This window comes from Caretta caretta, chromosome 3 (assembly GCF_965140235.1).
Source record: "Caretta caretta isolate rCarCar2 chromosome 3, rCarCar1.hap1, whole genome shotgun sequence".
NCBI lineage: Eukaryota > Metazoa > Chordata > Testudines > Cheloniidae > Caretta > Caretta caretta.
In genome coordinates this window covers 154,819,834-154,843,586 of record NC_134208.1, presented here as the reverse complement: position 1 = coordinate 154,843,586, position 23,753 = coordinate 154,819,834, and the positions used below count along the sequence as shown (strand labels likewise).

The 23,753-nt window shown below is 42.0% G+C and overlaps 2 protein-coding genes across 3 annotated transcripts in view; one reads left to right on the top strand and one right to left on the bottom strand.

Annotated features, from left to right (window-relative positions):
* Positions 1–246: 246 nt before the first annotated feature.
* SLC4A1AP (solute carrier family 4 member 1 adaptor protein) lies at positions 247–23,430 on the bottom strand. Its single transcript, XM_048843444.2, has 14 exons — positions 22,666–23,430; positions 19,475–19,667; positions 18,581–18,703; positions 17,497–17,557; positions 16,452–16,591; positions 16,003–16,163; positions 14,719–14,788; positions 10,557–10,746; positions 10,001–10,112; positions 9,360–9,582; positions 8,383–8,472; positions 7,044–7,114; positions 4,050–4,122; positions 247–2,842 (listed from the first exon to the last, which is right to left on the bottom strand). The coding sequence occupies exons 1-14, from the start codon at positions 23,428–23,430 to the stop codon at positions 2,793–2,795; spliced, it is 2,322 nt and encodes a 773-aa protein (XP_048699401.2). The 3' UTR covers positions 247–2,792.
* The window catches only part of SUPT7L (SPT7 like, STAGA complex subunit gamma), a 20,302-nt gene continuing 19,974 nt past the window's right edge, over positions 23,426–23,753 (top strand). The window contains exon 1 of one of the 2 annotated variants that reach the window (XM_075127041.1): positions 23,426–23,548. The gene's annotated coding sequence lies outside the window, so the exon portion shown is untranslated. The remainder of the gene's footprint in view (positions 23,549–23,753) is intronic. The other variant, XM_048843447.2, reaches the window with a different exon arrangement.

Below are 23,753 nucleotides of genomic sequence, written 5' to 3'. Positions count from 1 at the left end.
CTATGCACATTTCTCCTGATCTGGAATTTCACAACTGCTGAAGCCTCAGGCTCCCTCCATACAGTTCTGCCAGTGCAGATCAGTTGTGACCTGCAGTTCCACTATTCTAGTCTAGGACATTCATGAGCAGTTGTGTGCCAGAGTGAGTCAAAGTGTATGATAGTTTGGGAGAACAATCTTATTTTCACTTGCGATCAAAGACTAGATTTGAAGCCAGGCTCCAAGTGAAAGACTAGTCTGCTGAACTACAATTAGGCTGCATTTTTATTGAGTATGTCTAGTGAAAATATGAGACTGAACCTAGGTTTAACAGGTCATCAGAACCCAGAAACAATGCAATATATTCATGTTAGAAAGTATACATACACATGTATATACATATAGGCACACACACTGGGGTATCAGAAAAAGAGAGCTTTTGACATTTCATTGCACTTAATTTCTATCATGATGCTGAGAGCATCTAATGCTAAATGTCACACTTAAATCAGAATGTAAAAGCTTGTAAAAACCTATGGCATTTATATAACTATATTAAATGTATAATTGTTTGACGTGAAACAGCAGAATGTGTTATGCAAATTATCAAACCAACTGCTTCACGCACAGAGCTCCAAACCAAAATATTTTGAAGGCAGCTGGCCAGATATTAAGTGCTTAAAGGGCTTTGGATATGCCTTATAAATTAAAATGTATTTATCAGGTGAATACATAAAAGGAAGGTTTGTAGCAAGGGAAAGTAATTACAATAATGAGGTAAACACGTGGTAGAGAATACAATAATCATTTCCTCTGCACGGGAAATGGCAGCTTTAGACAATTGGTCCTTGAATGCTGGAGAAAGCACTGTATCCTGGCCACATGTTGGCACAAGCAGCGAGAACAAGTGTGTGGATGCTGTAGCTTACTGCAGAAACAAAGACCTGTTTCAACAGCTGGGCGACTGAATGGGCGGGTGTGAAATCACTCTTCTACACCAGGGTTTGATTTAAAGCCAGGGGCGTAAGTGTGAATTTTCAGCTTTATGGGAGCAGGGGGGGGAGAGAGAGTTAATTACGAAGGGAACACTTCAGAGGTCCAGAGGAAAGGAATTGGACATAATACAGCTCATAGATGGAAGAGACCTATGACACAGCATGGTTTGTGCTTCACTAGCTCCATCTGCAGGTATTTTCTCTTTAATTATGATTTTGAAAGAACTGATAAGAGGACATTGATGTGAGTGGACTTTGGTTACTAGGGAGAAATACTCTCAACCAAGCGGGGGCTTGAATAGGGGAATACAAAAGGCATCTGCCCAAACACACAATGCTGAAAAGATAGAAAAGCCTGAACTATTATGACCATCCTAGAAACACGTCTGATGAAAGAGGAAGGTGAAGAGACATGGTCAGGATAAAATTCATATTTTTAAAAGAAGAATTTCCTTATGTATAATACAACCACTACCGTAGCATTTTATAGAGCTACTTTACATAGGAAATGTTGGACTGCCTCAGACCTATGGTCAATTTAATCCAATATCTTGTCTCTTGACAGTGGCCAGCATCAATGCTTTAGAACAGTGGTGGGCACCTGTGGCCCGCATGTGGCCCATCAGGGTAATCCGATTGTGGGCCGTGAGACATTTTGCTGACGACAATCTGCAGGCACGGCCCTCGCAGCTCCCGGTGGCTGTGGTTTGCCGGGTTCCCGGACGCCGGTTCCTGGGCCACAGGTTGCCCACCACTGCTTTAGAAGAAGGTGCAAGAAACTGCATAGTAGGCAGATGGAGGGTAATCTGCTCCCATCAAGGTCTCTTCCTAATCTCTTAACATTTGGAATTATTTTAAGACGCAGGTTTCATATTATAGATAAATGAGGTATTAGATTCTTTCCAATACTCTTTCAGCATGAATTTTTATAGTTCTGGATATTCTTGTTATCCATAGAAAGGTCAAATCCCTCTTTAGTCCTCACTAAGTTCTTGGCTCCAACAACATTCTGTGGCAATGAGTTCCACAGTCTAATTATGCACTGAGAGAATTATCTTTTATCAATTTTGAATGTATCATTTTTCAAATTCATCAAATGTCCCAATGTTCTTGTGTTATAACACAAGGAGAACAGAAACTCCTATCTCCCTTTTCTAGAGCATTCACTATTTTGGGGGCTTTTATCATCATGTCCCCTCAAATTTGTCTCTTTTGAAAGACAAATTGAAAATATTTGGATTGCTTGTCTTCATATGAGTTTTTTTCCATGCCTCTAATTGTTGCATTTTTCTCAGTGTTTCCAGCCAATTTCATGCTCTGGTTTTCTTGCACTATTCAGTGCAGAAATGCTTGAGTTCCAAAAGTTAAAAAGGATTTTTTTGGGGGGGGGGGAAAGAGGGGGTTAAAAATATATTTTCTTTGAAATAAAAATGTCATTTTAAGTATAATTTGGAGGCAAAAACACTAGTGTTCTCATTTTTATTGGATAAAACCAGCTTGGTCTCACCTCATCAAGCTTATAAACATAAAGTCCTTACAAGTCTAACATTCCTATGCTGAATACAACGACCAGGCCAACTGCAGAAGGAAGAGGTGGAAAAATTTATGTGCAAGGCTCAGGAATCCTTACAAGTGTTTTAAAAACAAAGAACAAATTCAATGCTTGAGATAACTGTCTGAATTGGTGCTGATGCCATTCAGTCTTCAACAACATCTGAGAAGCTAACTCTTTCACCCCTCACTCAACTCTGTGCAGGAAGCTGTCCAAAGTAGCACGGTCCCTTAGACCTCAGAGCCCCTGCCTGGGGCCTGTGAAGCTTAATAGCCATATTTTTCATTCAGATGAGTCTTGCCATCACCGCTTTGACCTGATAGACAAGAGACAAAAATATATATATATATATTTTCTCTTCCAAGATCAACTCAGAGCAAAGAATGAAACTGTCTGCACAGAGCATACATTCGACAGGCAGAAAAAAAGTATACCAACCCACACAATGGATACTACAATACTAGTCTCATTTTGATACATAAATTCCTGACAGCTGGGAGTTATATGCCTTTACAAGACTACATAATATCTTTCCTGTTTATTTGGTTCCTCCAGTGTCCCCATTATGCCAGCTCAGACAGGAGACAAATCCGCCCATTAACAGCCGGAGACAGGAAAAGAGAGCTCCCTCAAAAAAGGAAGCTGGCTAGACACACCCAGTTCAGCCCCTCTTCTGGTCAGCTGAGCCAGGAATTTTGCTCTAGTTTTTACTAGTGCTAATGGAGTGCAGTCCTTCTGTTCACTTAGCTCTGGGATAGAGCTCTCCTCAGTGAAGTTCCTTCCCCGTCTCCTCCCTCCCTGTGAGGCCCAGCAATGTTTTAAACCCCTAATTATCTGTAATTTTGAGAAAGACTACCATGAAACCATATGAAATCTAATCTATGCACTTAATATGAAAAGCTATATGCATAAGCCATGCTCTCATTAAAAAAGTATAATTGAAAATTCATTGCATCATTAAAAATAACCACAGAAGGTTAAATCAAAACGATTTGAAGGTTAATTAGAAAAGTTAATCTTTACCTTTCACCCTCCACACAAATTGGATTTGTGCCCCTATTAAAAGTCATTCCTATATCTCTGCCACAATAAGTTAATAAGGCTTGTCTCTCCAAAACATGTGATACGAGTTGTAGGAAGATTTGTGTTTCAAAGTTTTGGCCAAAAAGTCTTCACAAAAGTTATAGAGGACCAATCCCACAGGTTGCGGAATGTCCCAATGACTTCAGTGAAAGTTGAGGCTGCTCAAAACCTCATAGGCTTTGATCTTCCTTTCAAATAATAAAACCACCACCATACTTGGCGTAATGAAGCGAACAGAACTGCAGGAACTAATAGTAGCACATATAGCAGCGTGAAAAGTACATGGTTGTTACATGTGGTATTTGGGATGGGTGTATGTGTGAAATATCCATACTGGTTGAATTTTTTTTTTTTGGGCCACACTTAAGGGACCTCAGGACTATTTTGCAAATGGATTCCTGATTTATTGGAGTAAGAAGTCAGAGGAAATTGCTTGGTACCTGCAGGAGGCATCCACACACAGTAGTCTGGGTCATCTTCTGGGTACTGCGAGGAGGAAAGCGCTTGCTGGAGCTGCAAAAAATAAAAATTGAGCAGACATTTTTAAAGATACAGCATTCCTAGCATAAAGTTCCCAAGTGTTTCAAATAGTCAGTTTTAAGCTGGAAAAAAAAAAAAGCTACCGAGAGGTGGAAGCAGTTTCCCTACTGTGAAAGGTCAATGAGGAAACAACAGGAGTGCAGTGGGCTGGTAACAGAGCCGGTCTGTCAGGGCGTGTCTACATTACCCTCGGCATCGACGGGCAGCGGGGGAGCGTCAGCTGTCAACTGACCACAGTGAAGACATCGCGATAAGTAGATCTCAGTAAATCGACTTCAGATATGTTATTCACGTAGCTGAAGTTGCATAATTTAGATCGATCCCCACCCGCCCAGCATAGACCAGGCCTCAGAGCATAGACTGAAGGACAACTCCACCCTCCGATATAGCCATGAAATTCCCAATGAAGTCAGTAGGAGTTGAGTGTACTAACGAGGGCAGAACTGTTTGTTGCACTTGACAGCATTACAGATAATGCAAAACACAGGATTGTGTCCATGGTGTATGCAAATAGAGGTTACAATGAAAATGTTAATTTTTGTATTTGCTGACTCTCGGGGGTTTAAATTTGTAAGCTTAATGTTACATTGATGTCAATTTTACAATGAATGTCCCTGTTTAAAGGAAAAAGGGGAAGGTGAGACTTAAGAGTATTTAAGTGATTTAGGAGCACAATTCACACTGGGAAAAAAATAAAAATCATATTAAGGCCAACAGTTTCAAACTTGAATGCCTGAAGTTAAGCTGTTAAAATAAAAGTGGCCTCGTTTTCCAAGGAGATACATGCTTCTAGCTCCCATTAATTTCAGTGGCATTTGTGACTGCTAAGTGCTCCTCAAAAATCAGGCTATTTTCATCGAGGCCTAAATATGGAGATAGCAAGTTAAAGTCAGGTTGAAAATTTAGGGCTGAAGCAGTAATCTTTTAACTTTCATCTTTTACTTCCACAATTATGTAGTCAAAATCTAACAACTCTATAGTGAAACATTGAAAAACAAAACAAAAAAACCCAACCCACCTATATTTAAGTCTTTAAATCTACACAGAGCATACATTGCTTCAATAACTCAGCCAGAGGTTAGAGGTCTATTAAAGGAGTGGTGGGTGAGGGCCTGCAGTGTGCAGGTCAGACTAGATGATCATGATGGTCCCTTCTGACCTTAAAGTCTATGAGTCTATATTTACTAAGCATTGAATTTATGTACTGGTTATTACATAAACCCTTAATACAGATCTATCAGCATGATCAAAGCAATGTTTCAGTCAGTCAAATCTGTTTAATTTTCTAAAATTAACCTGGATTAGAGACCTCTGGAAGATCTAGCCTCCTGGAAAGTGTCAGCATGTAAAATTCAGCTATCTTTATTCTTGTGCACAAAAAAGTCAAAATCTTTTCAGAAGGAGAAAAGACTTTTTCCAGTTTTGCATGACTCAGAAGTGCATAAAAAGTTTTTTCCCCTCAAACTTTAAAAAAAATGCTACCTTTGGGCTGAAACCCACTATGGAAAATATCAACCAAAAGGAGAGTGTGTGCAGAAGATCGCATGTGCAAAAAAGTGATTTGTAATGGGAATGTGAAGATAACCTAAGGTATTTAATATTATGAGAATACTATAACATTAGAATGCTTGGAGTGAATTAGTGCTGGTTAGAGGTGCTGGGTCTGACAGCCCTGGAGACTGGTACCTTCTAGTTATCCACAGAAGGGGTACAGCATGGATTGTAGCAGTGCAAATGTATTGACACTTCCCTCACTAATATGCTTCAACCTAGCTAAGGAGGGACCTCCTCTGAAGGATGTTCCCATTCAGTCCTTGGCCTCTTTGCTGGGATTGCTAACAACGGAATCAATTAATGCCAATGGAAGTATTATTTTGGATTAGCGGATCCTGCTAGTGGCTGATGGGCAGTACATCTCTTTGCTACATGATGCAGTGTATTTGCATAGCATTCTATCAATTACAAAACCTACAACCAGAATGTGCTGCGTAGAAATTGCCACGCTGGATAAACTTGTAGACCATCTAGTCCAGTACCCAGTCTCCCACAATGGTCAGTACCAGATGGTTCAGAGAAAGGTACAAGCCCCCATGATGCTAAATTATGCAGTAATATGCCCCCAGGAAAAGGTTCTTTCTAACCCCCAGCAGAAGTGGTTATCTTTATGCCCCAAAACATGGAGGGTTTATATCCCTTACAGATTTTTATCCTAGAAACAACTCTATCCTCCTTGTGAATGCACTGGAGGCCACTTACACCTTGGCTCCCAGTTACAATAAATTCCACAGCACTAACAATGGCCCCTTTCCACAACTCCCAAAAGGATGAAGTTATATTAAAGGCAAGACACATGGACTACAGAGGTGGCCCCCAGGTTTTTGTCCAACAGTATCAGTTTTCCAGACTAAGACCTTTGCTATGTAAGCCAGTGAGTGCAACATCCCACGCTAATCCACAAGAAAGCTCTGCAGACACAGGACTGGGCCTTGGAGCATGCCAATTTTTATGGCAAGTTGGAGCACATACAAGCAAATGAGAGATCACATCACTGTGACACAGCACAAACTGGAAAGGAAGCTTTGATGAATGGACTGGTGGTCTATTTTGACTGTAGCTATTACGGAGCTCTGTCAATCCTGAAATGCTAGATCATAGCTTCTCAGCAGGCACGCTCCTCGGTGACTTGTAATAGCTCTCTATGCCTGCTGCAGCAGTAGTGTATTAGAAGACTAGTCTCACACACCATGGAAGAGACATCACTGTCACAAAGCTGTACTCCAACCACGTCACCAACCCATTTCGCTCAGAGGGAATCTTTTAAATTAGACTGTTGACTTCTTGGGGCAGGGACGGTCTTCCTATGAGTGAGAGAGCTTCAGGTACCCCTTACTTACCCTGCTTGGGCCATAAACTTTCGTCTTTTTCTTGGGGCTCTCTTCAAATGTCCTGCACGTGCTCTCAGACGCTGGGAAGAAACAAGATCTGTTTTATAGCACACGGTATTGCTCCTACATCACAAACCAGCAGCTCTATCAGAAATAAGTTTACAAAAGGCCCACTTAAAAACAGACCTGTCAAAGGAAATGGTACATTAACCTTGTTGAACCAAAATTCAGTTCTTTTATCTGTTGAACAGGATCCTACTGTTATAAATTTATTGAGATTAAACAAACTACAGTTGTCACTTAAATGTAACGTATTCGATCCTCTATCTGGCACTCCATATATCCACCTGTAAGGGGTTAGGATCTAATAGGTCTTTTCTATCTACAGTTACTATAATGATAAATTTTAATAGTCAAGCAATCTTCTCCCTGCAGATTACAAGAGGATATAATACTGAAGCTGGAGCATGGAAGTGCCCTGGACTTCGGCCATCAAGGGTCTGTACTCTGGGCCATGAAGACCGAAAGCTACTTTAGGAAATACATGGAACCAACATACGAAAATGCCACTTCTCTGGGTACAGGAATATCAGTTAGTGGAAGAGAATAGTGAGGGATCATGTAAGATGAATAGCCTTGACTCTCCTGCCATTTAACCTAAATGACTCAAGATCTCAAATCTCATCAGACATCAAAATTCATCCCTATAGAGAAGAGGACAGTCTCCCTGAGGAATCTTAGGCTGCCATAGACTGTCAGGTGGGAGAGCAGAGTAAAAGAATTCATACAGATCTCTTCCAAATGTTTTGCATGCCAAGTCAGGCTTTGATCTTGAGGATCAGATGGACTTTTGTAAAATGCACGGTGACATTTGGTCAGCTCACAGTGCATGCTACTGCCATATGGTACTTGAGATTTGTATTGGCACAGATCTTCACATGCACTTCCCCTCTGACCAACTCTTAAGACAAGACAAGGAGGAGAAAAAGGGTGCATCATTTTTTATACTTGGTTCTTCCTCACAAGATCCTGCTGTCACGCTACTGCATTAAAATAACGTTGTATTTATATAGTGTCTTTCATCCAAGGAACTCAAAGCGCCTTACAGATTTGGAGGGGCGAGGAGAATTGAAATACAGAGATGAAGTGACTTGCCCAGATGTCACATATTTAGACTGTGGCAGAGTTGAAAATAGCCCTTACACCCCCTGGATTCCTAATTCCCTGCTTCAGAAACTAGACAATGCGGTTTCCTTTTGCTAATTTGCACAGACAATAGCTCCTTTGAATACATTTTTAAGTCCATAATCTCCTGCACAATTGCTGATCCCCACATTGCATTGCTCACCTTGAGACTTCTCTTGTGATAGGCCCACCTGATATTCATTATCTGGTGTCTTTAACCGATTGCTGATGGGCTGAGACTGAAAACCAATCTCTGGGGAAAACAGCCAAAAAGTCAACAGAATACACTTATCAGGCATCCTAAGAAGTAGAGCACTAGTATCACTGAAACACAATATACTAGAGTAAACTTAGCTGCATTCATTTCAGCACTGACATTCAAATAAAGGGACAATTCTCTCTAAACACCTAAAGAGTTTAAACATAGAAAGACTATTTCAATGCAACATTGGGAAGGGAGTTTAATTAACCCACAGAGCCAGTTTAAACTAACAACTTGGCCATATCGCACATGATACCATACATTAAAGCAAGGACGTAGAGTTGCAGATATGAGGGAACAAAATAACTTACTGCAATGTTATGGCTGAGTTTTCACATGCACAGAGTTGGTAAATGCAAAAGGGTTTGAATTTGTATATACAGTGTCACAGACACAGACAGTGTCAAGATCCTGCCATTATGACTTTTAAAATATTTTACCTCTTCAGTTTATAAACCTTCAAATGTATTCTTACTCTGAAATCTGTTTTCTTTTTAATTATGTTCCTTTACAACAATGTCATGTACTAGTTTGTTACTGTAAGACACTCAAGTGCTGCACACACTGGTTTATCAATATAGCCCGTCACAATACAGAAAGATTTCTTTTCTTGTCTTTTTTTTAATCCCAAAACTATGGGAAATTTGCTGTTGTGCAGAGCTTTAATACAAAACCAGGTGAAACTCTTCGGTTCCTGGATCTGTTTGTGCCCAGAATGCTGAACTCATAGGCACAAAGCTCTGAAAAGCAAATCTGCAAAGTGTCACATGAACATCTGTGAAACAAACCTCCAGAGCTTTGGGCAACTCTGAAAAATCCAGTAGTTTATACTCTCATAACCTAATGCAGGGAAAAGGGAAAAAGCGGTCACTGTTTACCATGGGTGGGTTCCACATTCTTGCTAGGAGAACTGGCAGGAAGACTAGTCTCTTGTTCTGCTTCTTCTCCTGCCATTTTCATCTCTGCTTTTTGTGTCCTGATATTTGCTGCTTTGATTTCCTGCTCCTTATCTTCATCCTCTTCTTCTTCCTCCACTTCAGGCCCATTATCTTTCATTTTTAACAAGCTTTCAGGGATAACTGGACGTCTGAGAGGCAACTTCTGTGGCGTAAAAGCAAACTGATGTAGCAGTGTTTAGGTAATCTGATGACGAGTGCTATAAAAAACCCTGAGATATATAGACAGGTTGATACAGAACGGCCACAGACAGACAAGACAGGACAAAGCATGTGTGTTCCACACATAGGAAGAACTAGGAAAGAAGTGCCAAATGGATGACGAGCTATTTTGTCCTAAGGAAAGGTATCAGCGCAGGTGAAAAAGAAGAAGAGATACAGTCATTGTCCCCAGAAAAGCAGGTCATAGTTTTTTGGATAGTCCTATTGGGAATTAAACTAATAATACATCTGAATTTAACTAAAAGGCCAAGAAGAATAGAAAAGAAAGTGAAGGGAAAGCCAACGACCTAAGGAAACGAAAGCAACGAATACCTGAAAACTGGCCTCTTCATCCAACTTACCCCTAGGTTTCCAGTTTTCAGTTTGAATTTTCTTCCCCCTTTCATTGCACCAAAGAGAGGCAGTGTTAGCTTTTTAGGCTTGTTCTCCATTTCCACACCATGACTCCCAGTCCTAACAAAATTAGATACAAAGAAAAGCGATTAGCAAATGCACAGTCTACAGTAAATACCTAAGCATCAATCTCTTCTATTTAAGAACAGAAACATTTGCGGAACAAAGGTGATGCTATGAAACAAGAACTCAAACCTGTGCTGTGTGATGCTTCTGCAAGACATGTTATTAAGAAACACCACTGTGTGTGCACATGTGCACACACACGAAGCAGGTGTTGATCTTACTGCTTTAACTCCACTGCTGCTGCATCTCTCTGCAGCATGCCTTTGACATGGCTATGGGTCAGTGGCACACTGACATGCCAAAGTGACATTTCAGATGTACCACAGGAGGTGGCACCCATTGTATATTTTGCTCTTTCTACATTTTGGCAGCATTTCACTTGCCAGGATAGCACAATTTCAAATGGACAATATACAATGATTATTGATGTAGACTCACTGTGGCTTCAACTCTGGCAGCTCTGCAGGTTTAACAATCTTTATTAACCCTTTCAGTCTCTGCTGTTCTTGCCTCAATTCAAAGGACCGCAAGCGAAGCTTCTTCCTCATTACGCTGTCTAAGGAGCAGCCTGATTTTATTTCAGTCATGAACTCATCCAAGGAATCCTGAGAAGCCGGCTGGGATTGGGCTGGGCAAGAGGATTGCAAAATATACAAGGTAGCGGGGGAGGAGGGGGAAATAGAAAAAAAGATGAGTCTCATACCCACCAAATTTAACCTTTAAAGATTGCAAAGTGTGTCATGGGGCAATATAAGTACCCAAGACAGATAGTTAATACACCACCCTCTGTGCAAAACTCTCACCATTCAGCTAAATGATGGGCCAAATTTGTCCCTGGGGAAGAATTCAATGGAGTTCTCTAAAGGATTAATTTGATTCTATCCATTTTAATCTGTGTAAACCCATTTCTGAATTTGTGAATGTTAACTCAAGTAATCACCCCCTTGAAGTCTGTAAGTATTTCCTATCTTACTATAAAAAATACTTCATCTGTGACTCCTGTTCAGACAGCCTTACATACTGTTACTTTGGCAATGTTTTCTAACTGGGAAGGCTGATTTATATTTGGGAAAATAAAGGTATGGATTTTTTCCTCCCAAAGGTGAGAGAGTCCATCTCTTTGCAGACACTGCTGATTCCTCCCATATATGTAATAACAAAGTTGTTTCTTTTGCATCTCAAATTTTGGTTCATGAGGCTTTAGAGCCTCAGGTTTTTCTTGCTAACCCATGACTTAACAAGGATCAGAAAAGTTCTTTTCTTGGATTTTGACAATGCTACAGGATTTGCAACCTCTGAGTTATGTCAGAGGCAGACAATGAAGAGAACTAATTCTGTGTTGTCAGAATTTCTGAGCCCTTGTTGTTCGGTAAGAACTTCTGCCTCATTTTTACTATTATACGCTATGCTAAAATTCAGGCAAACTTAAATCTTTGTAACTGTATGATTACGTGTGCATGTAGATATGTACGTGTGTCTGTACGCAATTATGTAATTTGCAAATTTTTAAATATCTGTCCTAATTATAAGCCAGGCCGAAGTATTTTAACTTTCAGTCCTAATTAACTCAGCCTTAATTATAAATCAGAATTGGTTGAATGTAATTAAAGATGATTTTTTTTTGGCTTTGTTTAAATTTGTGATTAGTATATTTTTGAAAGTGATTGTAAGGAACTATTAAGCATTTCTTCTAGTTATGCAAACATTTTTAAAAGGCCTCAGTTCATAAACTGGGTATTTCTGATATAGAACAAAATATAGTTTCAAGTTTAACACACACACACAAAAGCTGTAGCAGCATGTAACAGTAATTACTCAAAGATCACTTAGTTAATAGGATGCAAGGAATTATTATTACTCGGTATGCTATGTGCCCTAATGTCCCTTAAGCAGATGATATATCAACGTTAATAAAAACGTATTGTAAGTAGTCCAGTCAAAGTAGCTCTCATTAAGTCTATTTCTCTCAAATATAATTACTTTACACTGAGTGTGAATCAGGACAAAAGCTACCCACGAACTGACTGTTTGAACCTTTTAAAAGATAGAGATACTGTATGTCAGTATTCACCCTTATGTGCATAAGGATGCCTACAAAATAACCTTGAATTAAAGGTGTGTATAGATATACACACACACACAGCACTTTTACTACTAAACTTACACACATTCTGCACTGTATGATGCATTCTTAGAGAGATGTTTAGCATACCACCAGATTAAGTATCTGAACTTTGAAGTAAGCTGGTGAATAGACATGCATGCTCTAGACTCAAAAAGATCCTGACCTGGGAAAAACCTTGAAGAAATCAATGGGAATTAGATGCTCAGCACCTCACAGGATTGGGCCTGAAGTTGGGCACAATGGACCAGCCCAGAAAATTGATACCTACAACCCTGCCCCAATGCAGAATGGATTAGTTGTCTCTGCCTAAAGTGCTGCCACCATTTCAAAATAGAGACTCCGCAACGCGTAAGTGGATGTGGAAGTTTCAGCAGTGGGTGGCAGCTACAGAGGACAGCCGTGTCCCAGGTAAATACAGCTTTGGACAAACCAGTCTGTCCTCTGATGAGCAAATGCACAGCAGGATCTATTACCTCAGCATCACAAAGGGAATCTCTACCCCCCTGCTGCTTGAGGGACCAGATTTCCCAAGCTCAGGCTACGGAATGCAGTTCAGTCTTTTTCTTAGGATGTGATATCTGCAATCGCACAGAAAATTGCTGGGGAGACGAAAATTAGTCATCACTAGGAGCAGGATTAATCATGGATATTGTATTTTATGTTATATGGACAAAAGCTCTAGGGCCATTTACTTCACTATCAGCTTGTCCGTGAAGAACATCATCATTGCTAACAAAAAATAAAAGTGAAAATCTCTGTGTATTTGATTTTCATTCAGCTGCACTGAAGTATGAGAGAGTTATCAAGCTTCCCCATCAGTAGGTAGTTCAAAATGAGTTTAGAAAGCAATCTGTAAACCTCTATTGATGTCGCTCTGACAACCACTTAATTTCTACAAGTGCTGGGTAAGAGGTACAGTAATTCAGCCTGTCACTCACTCGTCCATCTTTCTGGAGTGCTGCCCTTTGAGGCCAGACATATAATGACTCAGACAAAGCCAAAGCTTGATAAGGTTTCACAACCTTAGTATTGACAGACTACCAATACAATGATAAAAATCACCTATCGTTAGTGTAAGTGCTCTCGGAAGCTGTAGGCCAGCACCTATGGTTAATGTGAGCTACCAATTTAAATTGCAAAGAAAAAAAGACATGCAGCCAATACAAGGATTAAAATAGACTGGGCAGTGATCTAAGACTAGTTATAGTCTATCCTGGCCCAATGTCAGGAAAGCATTGTTAAACTGAGGTACCAAAGTAGCCCCAGTATTGTTTCAAAGTAAGGTCTGATACCTCGCAGTCTGACAGGTCTAGCAATAAATGCTGGCATTCCCAGTGTTCCAGGGCTATAAAGGATTCATGTCCACCTCAGTGAGTCATGACACGCTGGAATTAACAGTACTAAATGCTTTCAGGTTCAGATAGATTTTCCAAGCAATGGTCCTGGACAAATGACCAGAAACAAAATTGTTGACCCAAACTGGCACTGGTATTGGGTTGGTTGACCAAAATGAAATAGCGGACCATATCATGCAGACATAAAAGTATAGCTACCATAAGTTGAAATATATTACCACCTGGAAGACTCTACAATTCTCAGAGAAATCTTACTCACACAAGGAAGACCCATCCTTTGTTTATACAAACTATTTCTGGTAGAAAAATGTATAAACAAACACCTAAGTACATTTTCCCCAGATAACACCTGGCCACATTACACATAGCCTACAAGTACATTTTGTCTCAACTTTTTCTAGTGGACTTTTTATGTGCCCAATATTTGTTTTGTTTAAAGAGACAGTCAATTTGAATTTTTTTTAAATTCAGCTTACAATTTAAAGGCTGTTCACTAAAGATTTTTTTTTTTTAAATTCCCTTTTGATAAAAAAGAGGGGAGGAGAGTTTGCATTTCCTTGCAAATTCACCAGATGAACACAGGGTCCTAAACTTCAAGTACTTTCACTGTGCACTTTTCAGTTTTTCTTTGCTTTAAACTTTTACATCTGCAGTGACAAAGATGACCTGAATAGAGACCATCCGCAATTGCAGAATCCTTTGGTCTTTTGTTTCCTGCAAAAGGATTTGGAGGTTGTGGAAGAATTCTCTTCAAATAGGATTGGTGTCACAAACATGGTTAACACCGATGAGCACTAGTTTACCTTGTTAAACTCATCTAGCTAGTACACCCTCCTCCCCTTACCTGAGATGTTATGTACAGTTAAGATACTCATTAATAACAAATGCAGGGTAACTACATCTATATTGTCTACTGTCTGATCCTGTGTACTAGATTATGTACTCTCTTTGGGACTGGTGTGAAACAATAGTGAGCAAAATGACCTGTAAGTATGCCTGCTTCTAGATTCCACTCCTCCATTTTCATTTAGCAACTATATGTAAGACATATATACATACTCTGCCCTCTTCTCCACAGCGCTCCCTAAAGCTCTTCAATCAGGGATACTTGGTGCCTTACCTTTCCCTGAAACCTTCAGCTTCTCTGTTATCTCAGAAAGTTCTTTTTCAGCTGCATTTAACTTTGCAACCTACGAAGAGCCACACAATTAAAACACATTTTCATTTTAAAGATGTTATTTTTAAAATAAGTTATTCTTAAAACCAATATTCTACACATTATCCTGTCTTTACACTGCTGATCTTTGGCCAGGAGGTTACTGGCTCAAAGGACTGACTCTGCTCCTAAACCATTTCTCATCTCATTTTCCTCCTGAAGCATCAAGATGTGCACATGCCTGGGTAACCATGTTATATTGTCGTCACCCTTGTCCTTCCTTCTCACCCTCCTTGTCTGAGTATGACCCTAACTTGTCAAGCCAGGTTCAATCCACTTTGTATGGTCTTTGAAGCAGGGACCAGATCATCTTGTTTTGGGAGGTACCACGTGCACTTTTGACACTTGGAAATTATTTTGCGATGGCCTGAAACTGTTTGTGTCTTTGTTCTGATACTCAATTCACCCACCTCTCTGCCCTGTCCTGTCAAGCAGAAGAAAAACTGCACAGGCAAGCACAATTATAGTACATTTCCCTAGAATAGAGTGTGCACTACTTTCTGGTAACTCATTAGCTGAATTTATTATTATTTTCACAGCTCTGATCAATGAAGTTGCAAATTCCTCTTGCCTCCCCTAGTTTGTGTGTGAGAATTTAGGGCTCATGCCAGATGACTGACTGGCCTGGGGACTGAAGTCCTCTATCCACAGAGCAGGCACAGCAGAGACAGCAGCAGAGCAAACTTCCGTAGTACTGCCTTCCCTACACACCTCAACCTTAAGCAGGCGCTGTTCTATGATGAGAAGACTTGTTCTCCCTGTACAATCAGTCCTCCTCCTTTCTGCTGAGGCTGCTAGTAGAAGTTAAGTTGTACCAAAAGTGGTGGCAGTTTGTGTTCACTCAGTTAGACTGGGACCACCAGCTAAGTGCCCACATGCTACTGAAGTGCTGGTAGCAGCAGCTTTCTGGCACTTCCATCCTGTGCTGGAGTCAAAAGGTTCCATGCATACGCCAACACCAATTTTCAACCCTCCAAGTCTCTTGCTCTATGGACACGGAGCCCTACTGACTCCACTCCAGGCTGATCAATTGGTAATTACAGGCCTGAGATGGTATCAAAGCACTGTCTAACACAGAGCAATTTAAAATCCCTTTGATCTTTCTTTCCAGCAACAGTGTATGCAAGACTGATTATAGCCTGAAGCTAACAATGCCGTGTCTAGTTGATAACCTGACGTTCTTCTTACCAGTGAATCAAAAGTCTCTGGCTTCTCTTCTATTTTCCCAGCTTTTTTCATTCTGTTCAGTCGTTTCTTTTCAACAACCCCAGTTCGGTCAAGGAAGGTGTCATCATCACTGTCATAAAAGTCCTCCTCTTCCCAGTTCTTTGCTTTCCTTTTCCGGGATACTGAGAAGGGTTGGAGGGGGGAGGGGGAAGGCAAGGAAGCGAAAAAGTTAAAAGCTCTTGAAAAAGAGAACGGTTTGAAGCTAGTCATCTACATCATTGATTTAAGCCTACCTAGTCTAGTTAGTACCACATAATTGATGAGATATGTAACACATACACTGGAGAACGCAAGATTGTTTAAATCAACTCTAGGCATATGCAGCAGGCTCAAGCTCTCTCAGCAACTAGAAGCCACCCCTCAGAGAGCATCTTCTAAATAGCTACCAAAGAACGTGACCAGTTACCGACCTGCCTCTTGCCGCAGCACACCTCTAGCATCCAGTATTCGGCAAGCTTCCAGCGCGCACTGTATCATTGCTTCCTTTTTCTTTCCTGAATGGATAGCCTCTGCCACCAGCTGCTTCCCTGATGCATCATCCACAGGCAACCTATTCAATTCAGAGTTACAGAACAGCTCTGAGACACTACTAGGCTCCTATGTTCTTTATGTTGGACATCACTCTTTCCATCCCACACTATTCTCTTTTTCAGTAAATATTTTCATGTTACAATTTTTTACAACATTAGTCAAACCAGTTAGTTTCCAAAAAACTTTCAGGCAAATCTTTAACTAGCCTGAGGAACAGGACTTCCTACATCCAATCCCAGGCCATAGCAAAACAGCACAGACAAGCCAAAGGAACTAATTTAGGCCCCAAAGTACTTTTAAACACTCCTGTCCTGTGAATTACCAATGCTAGAAATTAACATTATGCCATACTGGAGCAGAGATTGTCAAAATGGTATAAACCATTCCAAGCTATTCTATTTTGTCATAAGCTATCAGACCTTAAATGTCACATCATTCCAATTACAATCTTGCTTTCCCCTCATCAACACCAACATGATGTTAGTGGCCTCTCTGAAGAGCCTCTGAAGCTAGAAACCACTGTTTTATACCATCTGAAAGAAGGGAATCAGATTTCAAATACTATAAAGCATGAATTTCTATCTCCATTAGTTTGTGAGATACTGCTAGCTAAATTCTTCCTCGCATAATATTTCAAAATTGTTGTGTTTCTCACAGCAGGGACAATTGAAAGAATTGTCACAATTTGATGTTCCTGGGGGATGGAAAATAGGTAAGCAAGAAAGACTTAGGGAAAGAGTACAGACACTAAACTAGGTAATGATCCATCCATCATCCTTCTATTTCAATTTCAATGCTTAAGCCTAATCTCATTTTGGTCTCAGCTGCAGATGTACCAATCAAACAAATGACTCTCTCCGCTTCTGCTTGTGAAACTGAAAGGAAAGCTTCTAATTTCAGAAAGTCAATGCATAGTATACCTACTTAACCCTGCAGAGCCAGGTATTGTGTCCATGGTCATCATATTCATACTCTAGTTCTTCTCCTGTACAGGAAATAAAGAAAAAAGTTGATGCAGCTGCCCACATTGTAAAAACCAGCAACCACTACTTGTGGTAGGGGATGATAGCGAGGATTAAAGGAAAATAACCCCTTTTGTGCTTGATACTCCCCTGCTTATACATCAACAGATTGGACTTGCTCTTAGCCACCACAACATCCTGGGCACTTTGTTACCCACTGTGACCTTAAGTTCTTTTCTGAGTCATGACTTTCCCAAACACAGTCCCCCACATCCTAAGAGCGACCCGTATTCTTGGTTCATCGTTTGTGACCTTACATTTTCTTATATTAAAATATGTGCTGTTAAAGGGAGCCAAGCTTACAATGAGATCCAGATCTCTCTGTAGAAGCAAGCTGTCATTATTTAACACTCCACCAATATTTGAGTCATCTGCAAACTTTACCAGCAATGATTTTAAATTGACGTCAAGTTGTCACTGCCTTCTGTTTTTGCTGCTCTATAATACTTTCCTATAAAGCCTCATATCATAACCACCATCCCCTAACCAGATGGGTCTGAACTATGAAGCCTCTGGATCCCTTAAACATTACTTTTGAGAGTTGGTTGTAGAAGGGGTGTCACTCAAGAATGATTCAAGGTGCTTACACAATTCCCAGCCTGGGAGCCAGGAACAAAGTTTGAACTCAGAATATAAGAACAGCCATGCTGGGTCAGAACAAAGGTCCATCTAGCCCAGTAGCTGTCTTCCAACAGTGGCCAATGCCAGGTGCTTCAGAGGAAATGAACAGAACAGGTAATCATCAAGTGATCCATCCCCTGTCGCCCATTCCCAGCTCCTGGCAAACAGAAGCTAGGAACACCATCCTTACCCATCCCTGCTAATAGCCATTCATGGACCTATCCTCCATTAACTTATCTAGTTCTTATTAGAACCTTGTTATAGTCTTGGCCTGTGCGTTGTGTGAAGAAATACTTTATGGCATCACCACATGCACCACTATCGGGAAATGCTCTGCTGACAAAGGACAGACACAATACACATACCTTCCCTTTCAAAGAAACCCTGCAGCGCCTTCCTAGGGTCCTTCAAATAAAAGGCTTCTTGCTCCTCCTGAAACTCTATGGCAATAGGATTTTCTTCAACTTCATCTTCCTCGGCATCTTCCCCTGGAGGAAAGCATGCACAGAAGTGCAGATGAAATAGGAAAGGAGGTTGGGAAGAGATGCAAGTAAAATTCAGCATTCATCAGTGTGAAAAATATGAGCCGCAATTCAGAAAAACCCCTGTATAACAAGTTTTGCTTAACTTTTACATTCTTTTGATAAGTTACCCTCACAGATTCACCTGCCTTTTGCTAGTAAGGTTAAGTATATAATAGTAGTTTATCATTTTAAAGACATACTTAAAGTATTGGAACTTTAGCTATTTAAAATTATGGTCCACTTTGTCAGCTCTCATATGCTGACTTGAGAGGGTCAGTTCTCTTGAGAATTAAACCACAAAAATTAGAAAACCCAACCTTACTGCCAAACACACACACACATTCAAAGAATTCAGTTAGGGCTAACTCCACTGTGTAGTGGTCTCCAGCAATTGTATACATTACATTTGCTGCAATAATATACACAACATAGCAGAAGTTAAGGACAGAGCATAAACTTCAATTCTTAGTTTCTTGCCTTTTTTGGTTTGAAGTCAGACCTTTAAAGTTGTGTTTTTTGTTTGGGCATAGAGCTCCTTCTGTCTCTTCCACACAAACTTACTTACACCAGCAATCCTTTTTATAAAAAGGAAATGATTTTTGTCTTCAAAAAACTCTCATAATAATACACCACTGCAGCTGGAATTCAATGCTTAGTTTTCATCTCTCTAGTTTTTGCTCAAAAGACTTTAGGTCTTATTTTAGCAACTTCATTCAGGGGTACAATATCTCTTACCCATTCCCCATGAGCAACTCATATCATTACTCTGACTGCTCTCATTTCTTTTCTCTTCCTTTTCTTCTTGTTCATCTTCATCTGAGTCCTCGCCTAACATGGTCTTCTCTAGCTTTGCCTGTTGCTGCTTGTGCAGAGCCTTCAGCTGAGTCACAGTTAGTTCGGACTCAGACTCCTGATCCTCCTCAGGTCCCTGCAGCACAAGACACAGACAATATCTTTAAACAGTGCATCTGGAAAAGATACCATTTTGTAACAGAAAAGCAAATTATTCTAGGATACTGTCAATCTCTCTTTACATTTTTTTTTTTTAATAAAGAGTTCAGTTTACCTATTGTACTCCACAACCCTAAATCCCCTGCTACCGGACACAGTAGATTTAATTTCCTGTCTACAGACGAGCAACATTACAGATGCAGCATTCGATTCAAGATGTGGCTGCATTTTAATGGTAGGACAGGTGACCCCTATATATCCTTTAATTCACAAGGGTGTGTTTAAGTATGAGTAACTAATGCTTATGAAGCGCTTTGAGAGCCTCAAAAGAGCCTGTTATCACTACTTTTAATAAAAATTTTCCTGGACTGTTAGGCATTAGTGTTTTAACTCCTAGAAATATCATACTGCTAAACTAGAAAATGAAACTGATTGCTTTAGTTCCTTTTTTCTTTTAACACAAAAAACCCCCCAACAAAAACAGATTTTAACTCTTAAATTTGATTTTTTAATTTAGATTAGTTTCATAAAGTCTGCATTTGCCAAAGCAGCACATGCAAGCTTTTCTGCAAAAATGCAACTTTCCAAGATATGCAGTGAAAGAATTGGATGCATATCTTGCTGCAAGAACTAAACATACAATGAAGACAACAAAGGCACTCCTCATGCAATCTACACTACAGGACCATATAGCTAACTTGTCACTTTGGAGAAAACAAATAATAAAACAACAACAACAATGTTCCATCTAGTTTGATGCTCCGTTTCTGAGCAGTGACGGGTACATTATACTTCAGAAGGTGATTCTTTTTTCCAGTCAATGATCAACCAAGCCAGTTAGAGAGCATTTTTACAGGTGGTGAATCAAATTCTTTCCCATTTCCCACAATTCTAACCTATTTTCTTAAGTTGCTGAATAAGGAAGTTAAGCTACATGAAATAGTGTCCTTAAAAGGATGCTGTCAGTTTGAAAGCTGGTCAATTTCACGGTTGCCAATTCTTGCAACTTTATCATAGCTTTTACAAGGGGTAAACACTGAGATGGCAAAATCTGCAGACAATAAAAACTACTCAAGATAGTTAAGTCCCAAACAGACTGTGAAGAGCTACAAAAGGATCTCACAAAACTGGGTGACTCAGCAACAAAATGGTAGATGAAACTGAAAGGTGAAAAATGAAAAGTAATGCACGTTGGAAAACATAATCCCAACTATACATATAAAATGATGGGGTCTAACGTAGTCGTTATCACTCAAGAAAGAGATCTTGGATAGTTCTCTGAAAGCATCCAGTCAATGCGCAACAGCAGTCAAAAAAGTGACTAGAATGTTGGGAATCATTAAGAAAGGGATAGATAAAACAGAAAATATTATATTGCCTCTATATAAATCCCTAGTACACCCACATCTTGAATACTGCATGCAGATGTGGTCACCCCATCTCAAAAAAGATATTAGAATTAGAAAAGATTCAGAAAAGGGCAACAAAAATAATTAGGGGCATGGCCCAGCTACCACATGAGGAGCTATTAATAAGCTTAGGACTTTCAGCTTGGAAAAGAGACGACTAAGGGGGATATGATAGAGGTCTATAAAATCATGACTTGGGTGGAGAAAGTAATTAAGGAAGTGTTATTTACTCCTTCTCATAACACAAGAACAGTAGTTCTCAAACTTGTGTACTCGTGACCCCCTTCACATAGCAAGCCTCTGAATGTGACCCCCCTTAAATATATAAAAAGGCATTTATAACACCATTATAAATGCTGGATGCAAAGCGAGGTTTGGGGTGGAGGCTGACAGCTCACGCACCCCAGTCTGAGAACCCATGCACAAGAACTAGAGGTCACCAAATTAAATTAATAGGCAGCAGATTTAAACAAACAAAAAGAAGTATTTCTTCACACAATGCACAGTCAACCTGTGAATTCTTTGCCAGAAGATGTTGTGAAGGCCAAGACTATAATGAGGTTCCAATAAGAACTAGATAAGTTCATGGAGGATAGGTTCATCAATGATTATTATCCAGGATGGGCAGGGATGGTGTCCCTAGCCTCTGCTGCCAGAAGCTAGGAATGGGCGACAGGGGATGGACCACTTGATGATTACCTTTTCCGTTCATTCCCTCTGGCCACTGTCGGAAGAAAGGGTACTGGGCTAGATGGACCTTTGGTCTGACCCAGTAAGGCCAATGTTTTTACAATGTCTAGTGCATTCTTAATGCTCCAGTTCCTGGAATCACGTGAACGTGAGAGACTCAACTTTTTTAAAAAGTGAGTTTCTTGCCCTTCATGGTTGCAAAGCCAAGCCTGAAAATGTGACCCAAGAGCACACTAAATGCTGAGAAACTAGAAGACTAAGAAAGAGACTCTGAAATATTTTTTCAGAGTCATGAATTTTAACTCATGATTTCTGAACACATGGGTTTGACACAGCTGTAACTGCAAAGAGTGAGAGTCAGACTCTGTGTACACTCAGGGCAGCATGTAGAGCACAGGAATGAACATATGAATGAGTACCCGCTACAGTGAAAGGCGGGTTCCATCCACACTTGTCCGATGGTGTGTAGCTCCAAGGGTGGCAGTAGGATGCTACAGAGCTAACAATAGCAGCATAGACCCCAAGGGCATGGTTTGGGTGGGTAGAGCCCTGCAGGCCACATAGGTTTAGGTACATATGGAACTTTGCTCTATTCCCTTAAGCAGAGCTGCTGTTAATTAATCCCGGTGCTAACTGGGCACGCAGTCTGTACTCTGCGCATCACTGCAAGTGCAGCCCCACTTTCAGAGGCATTTTTGGTGTTGCCTGGGGACAGTTTTGGGGGCTTACAGCTCACAGACAACCCCCGCCCGCCCCCGTACCATAGGGACTGGAACTAGAGGCGCCGCTGCACTCCCTGGCTTGAAGTGGTTCCCATCCTATACAGGATTTACCCGTTTGGGTCAATGGCTCTCAGCGCCCCCGCTCCGCACCCACCTGCAGCACGAAGAGGCGGGAGCTGCCCCCGAAGCGCAGCGTGTGCCCCACGCGCACCCGGCAGTAGGTGCGGGGCGGGAGCCGGGCCTTGTTGAGGAAGGTACCGTGGGTGCTGTCCAGGTCGTAGACGTAGAAGCCGGGCTGGGCCTGGCCGCGGTACTGCAGCACGGCGTGGTGCCGCGACACGGACGGGTGCTCCAGGGCCAGGGCGCAGCCCGGCAGCCGCCCCACCAGGAACCAGCTCCTGCCCTCCAAGCGCAGGCTGCCCACGATGACGCCGCCCTTCAGGGTCTCCAGGCCGTAGCCGGCCTCGGCCGGGGGGCAGGTGCCCCACGGCGGCTCCTGGTAGCGGGGCCGCGGGGCCGCGGCGGAGAGGGGGCCCGGGGCCGAGCTCTGCTCCCGGGGCTGGGGCGGGCTCTCCGCCGGCGGCTCCTCACTCGCTGCTTCCCCCTCGGCGTCTCGGGGAGCGGCGCCCACCTCCTTACCGCGGAGCGGGACCGCCGGCGGCAGCGCCGGTCTCTTGAAGGCCCCGAAGTCGGGTCCCTCGGCCACCGGCTCCATCCCTCTTGGCCTCGGCCGCCACCAGCCGAGCGGGTCCCCCCCCCCGACACCAACTCCCCCCGGAAACCTGCTCCACGGCAGCTTGGGTTCCGCCCGCGTCTCAGCGCCGCAAGGCCTCAGAGCCCCGGAACCAAACAAGCAGGGGGAGGAAGAGCGCGGCGAACACCCCCAGCCTCCGGGCAGCGCGGGACGCCGGGGGGCCATTTCCGCCAGCGGAACATCGTTTGCATCCGGGTCAGCGGCAAGTCGGAGTCGGTCGGTTGGTTGGTTGCGAGATCTCCACAGCGGGAGGCGGCCGGCGTCTGTTGCGGGCCGGGGCTCGGTAAGAGCGGGGCAGGATCCTCTGCCCCGGCCCGTCCCCCTGACCTACGGGCCCCGCTCCCTGGCTCCCCTGCAGCCGGGCCGCAGCGCTCGGAGCTCCGGGGGCTGCTCCCGGGCTTCGCCCCTGACTCGTTGCGCGGTCCTGGTCCGGCCCCTCTCGGCCAGTGGGGGCTGCCGCCCCCAGCACGGTGCAGCCGCGTGCGGGG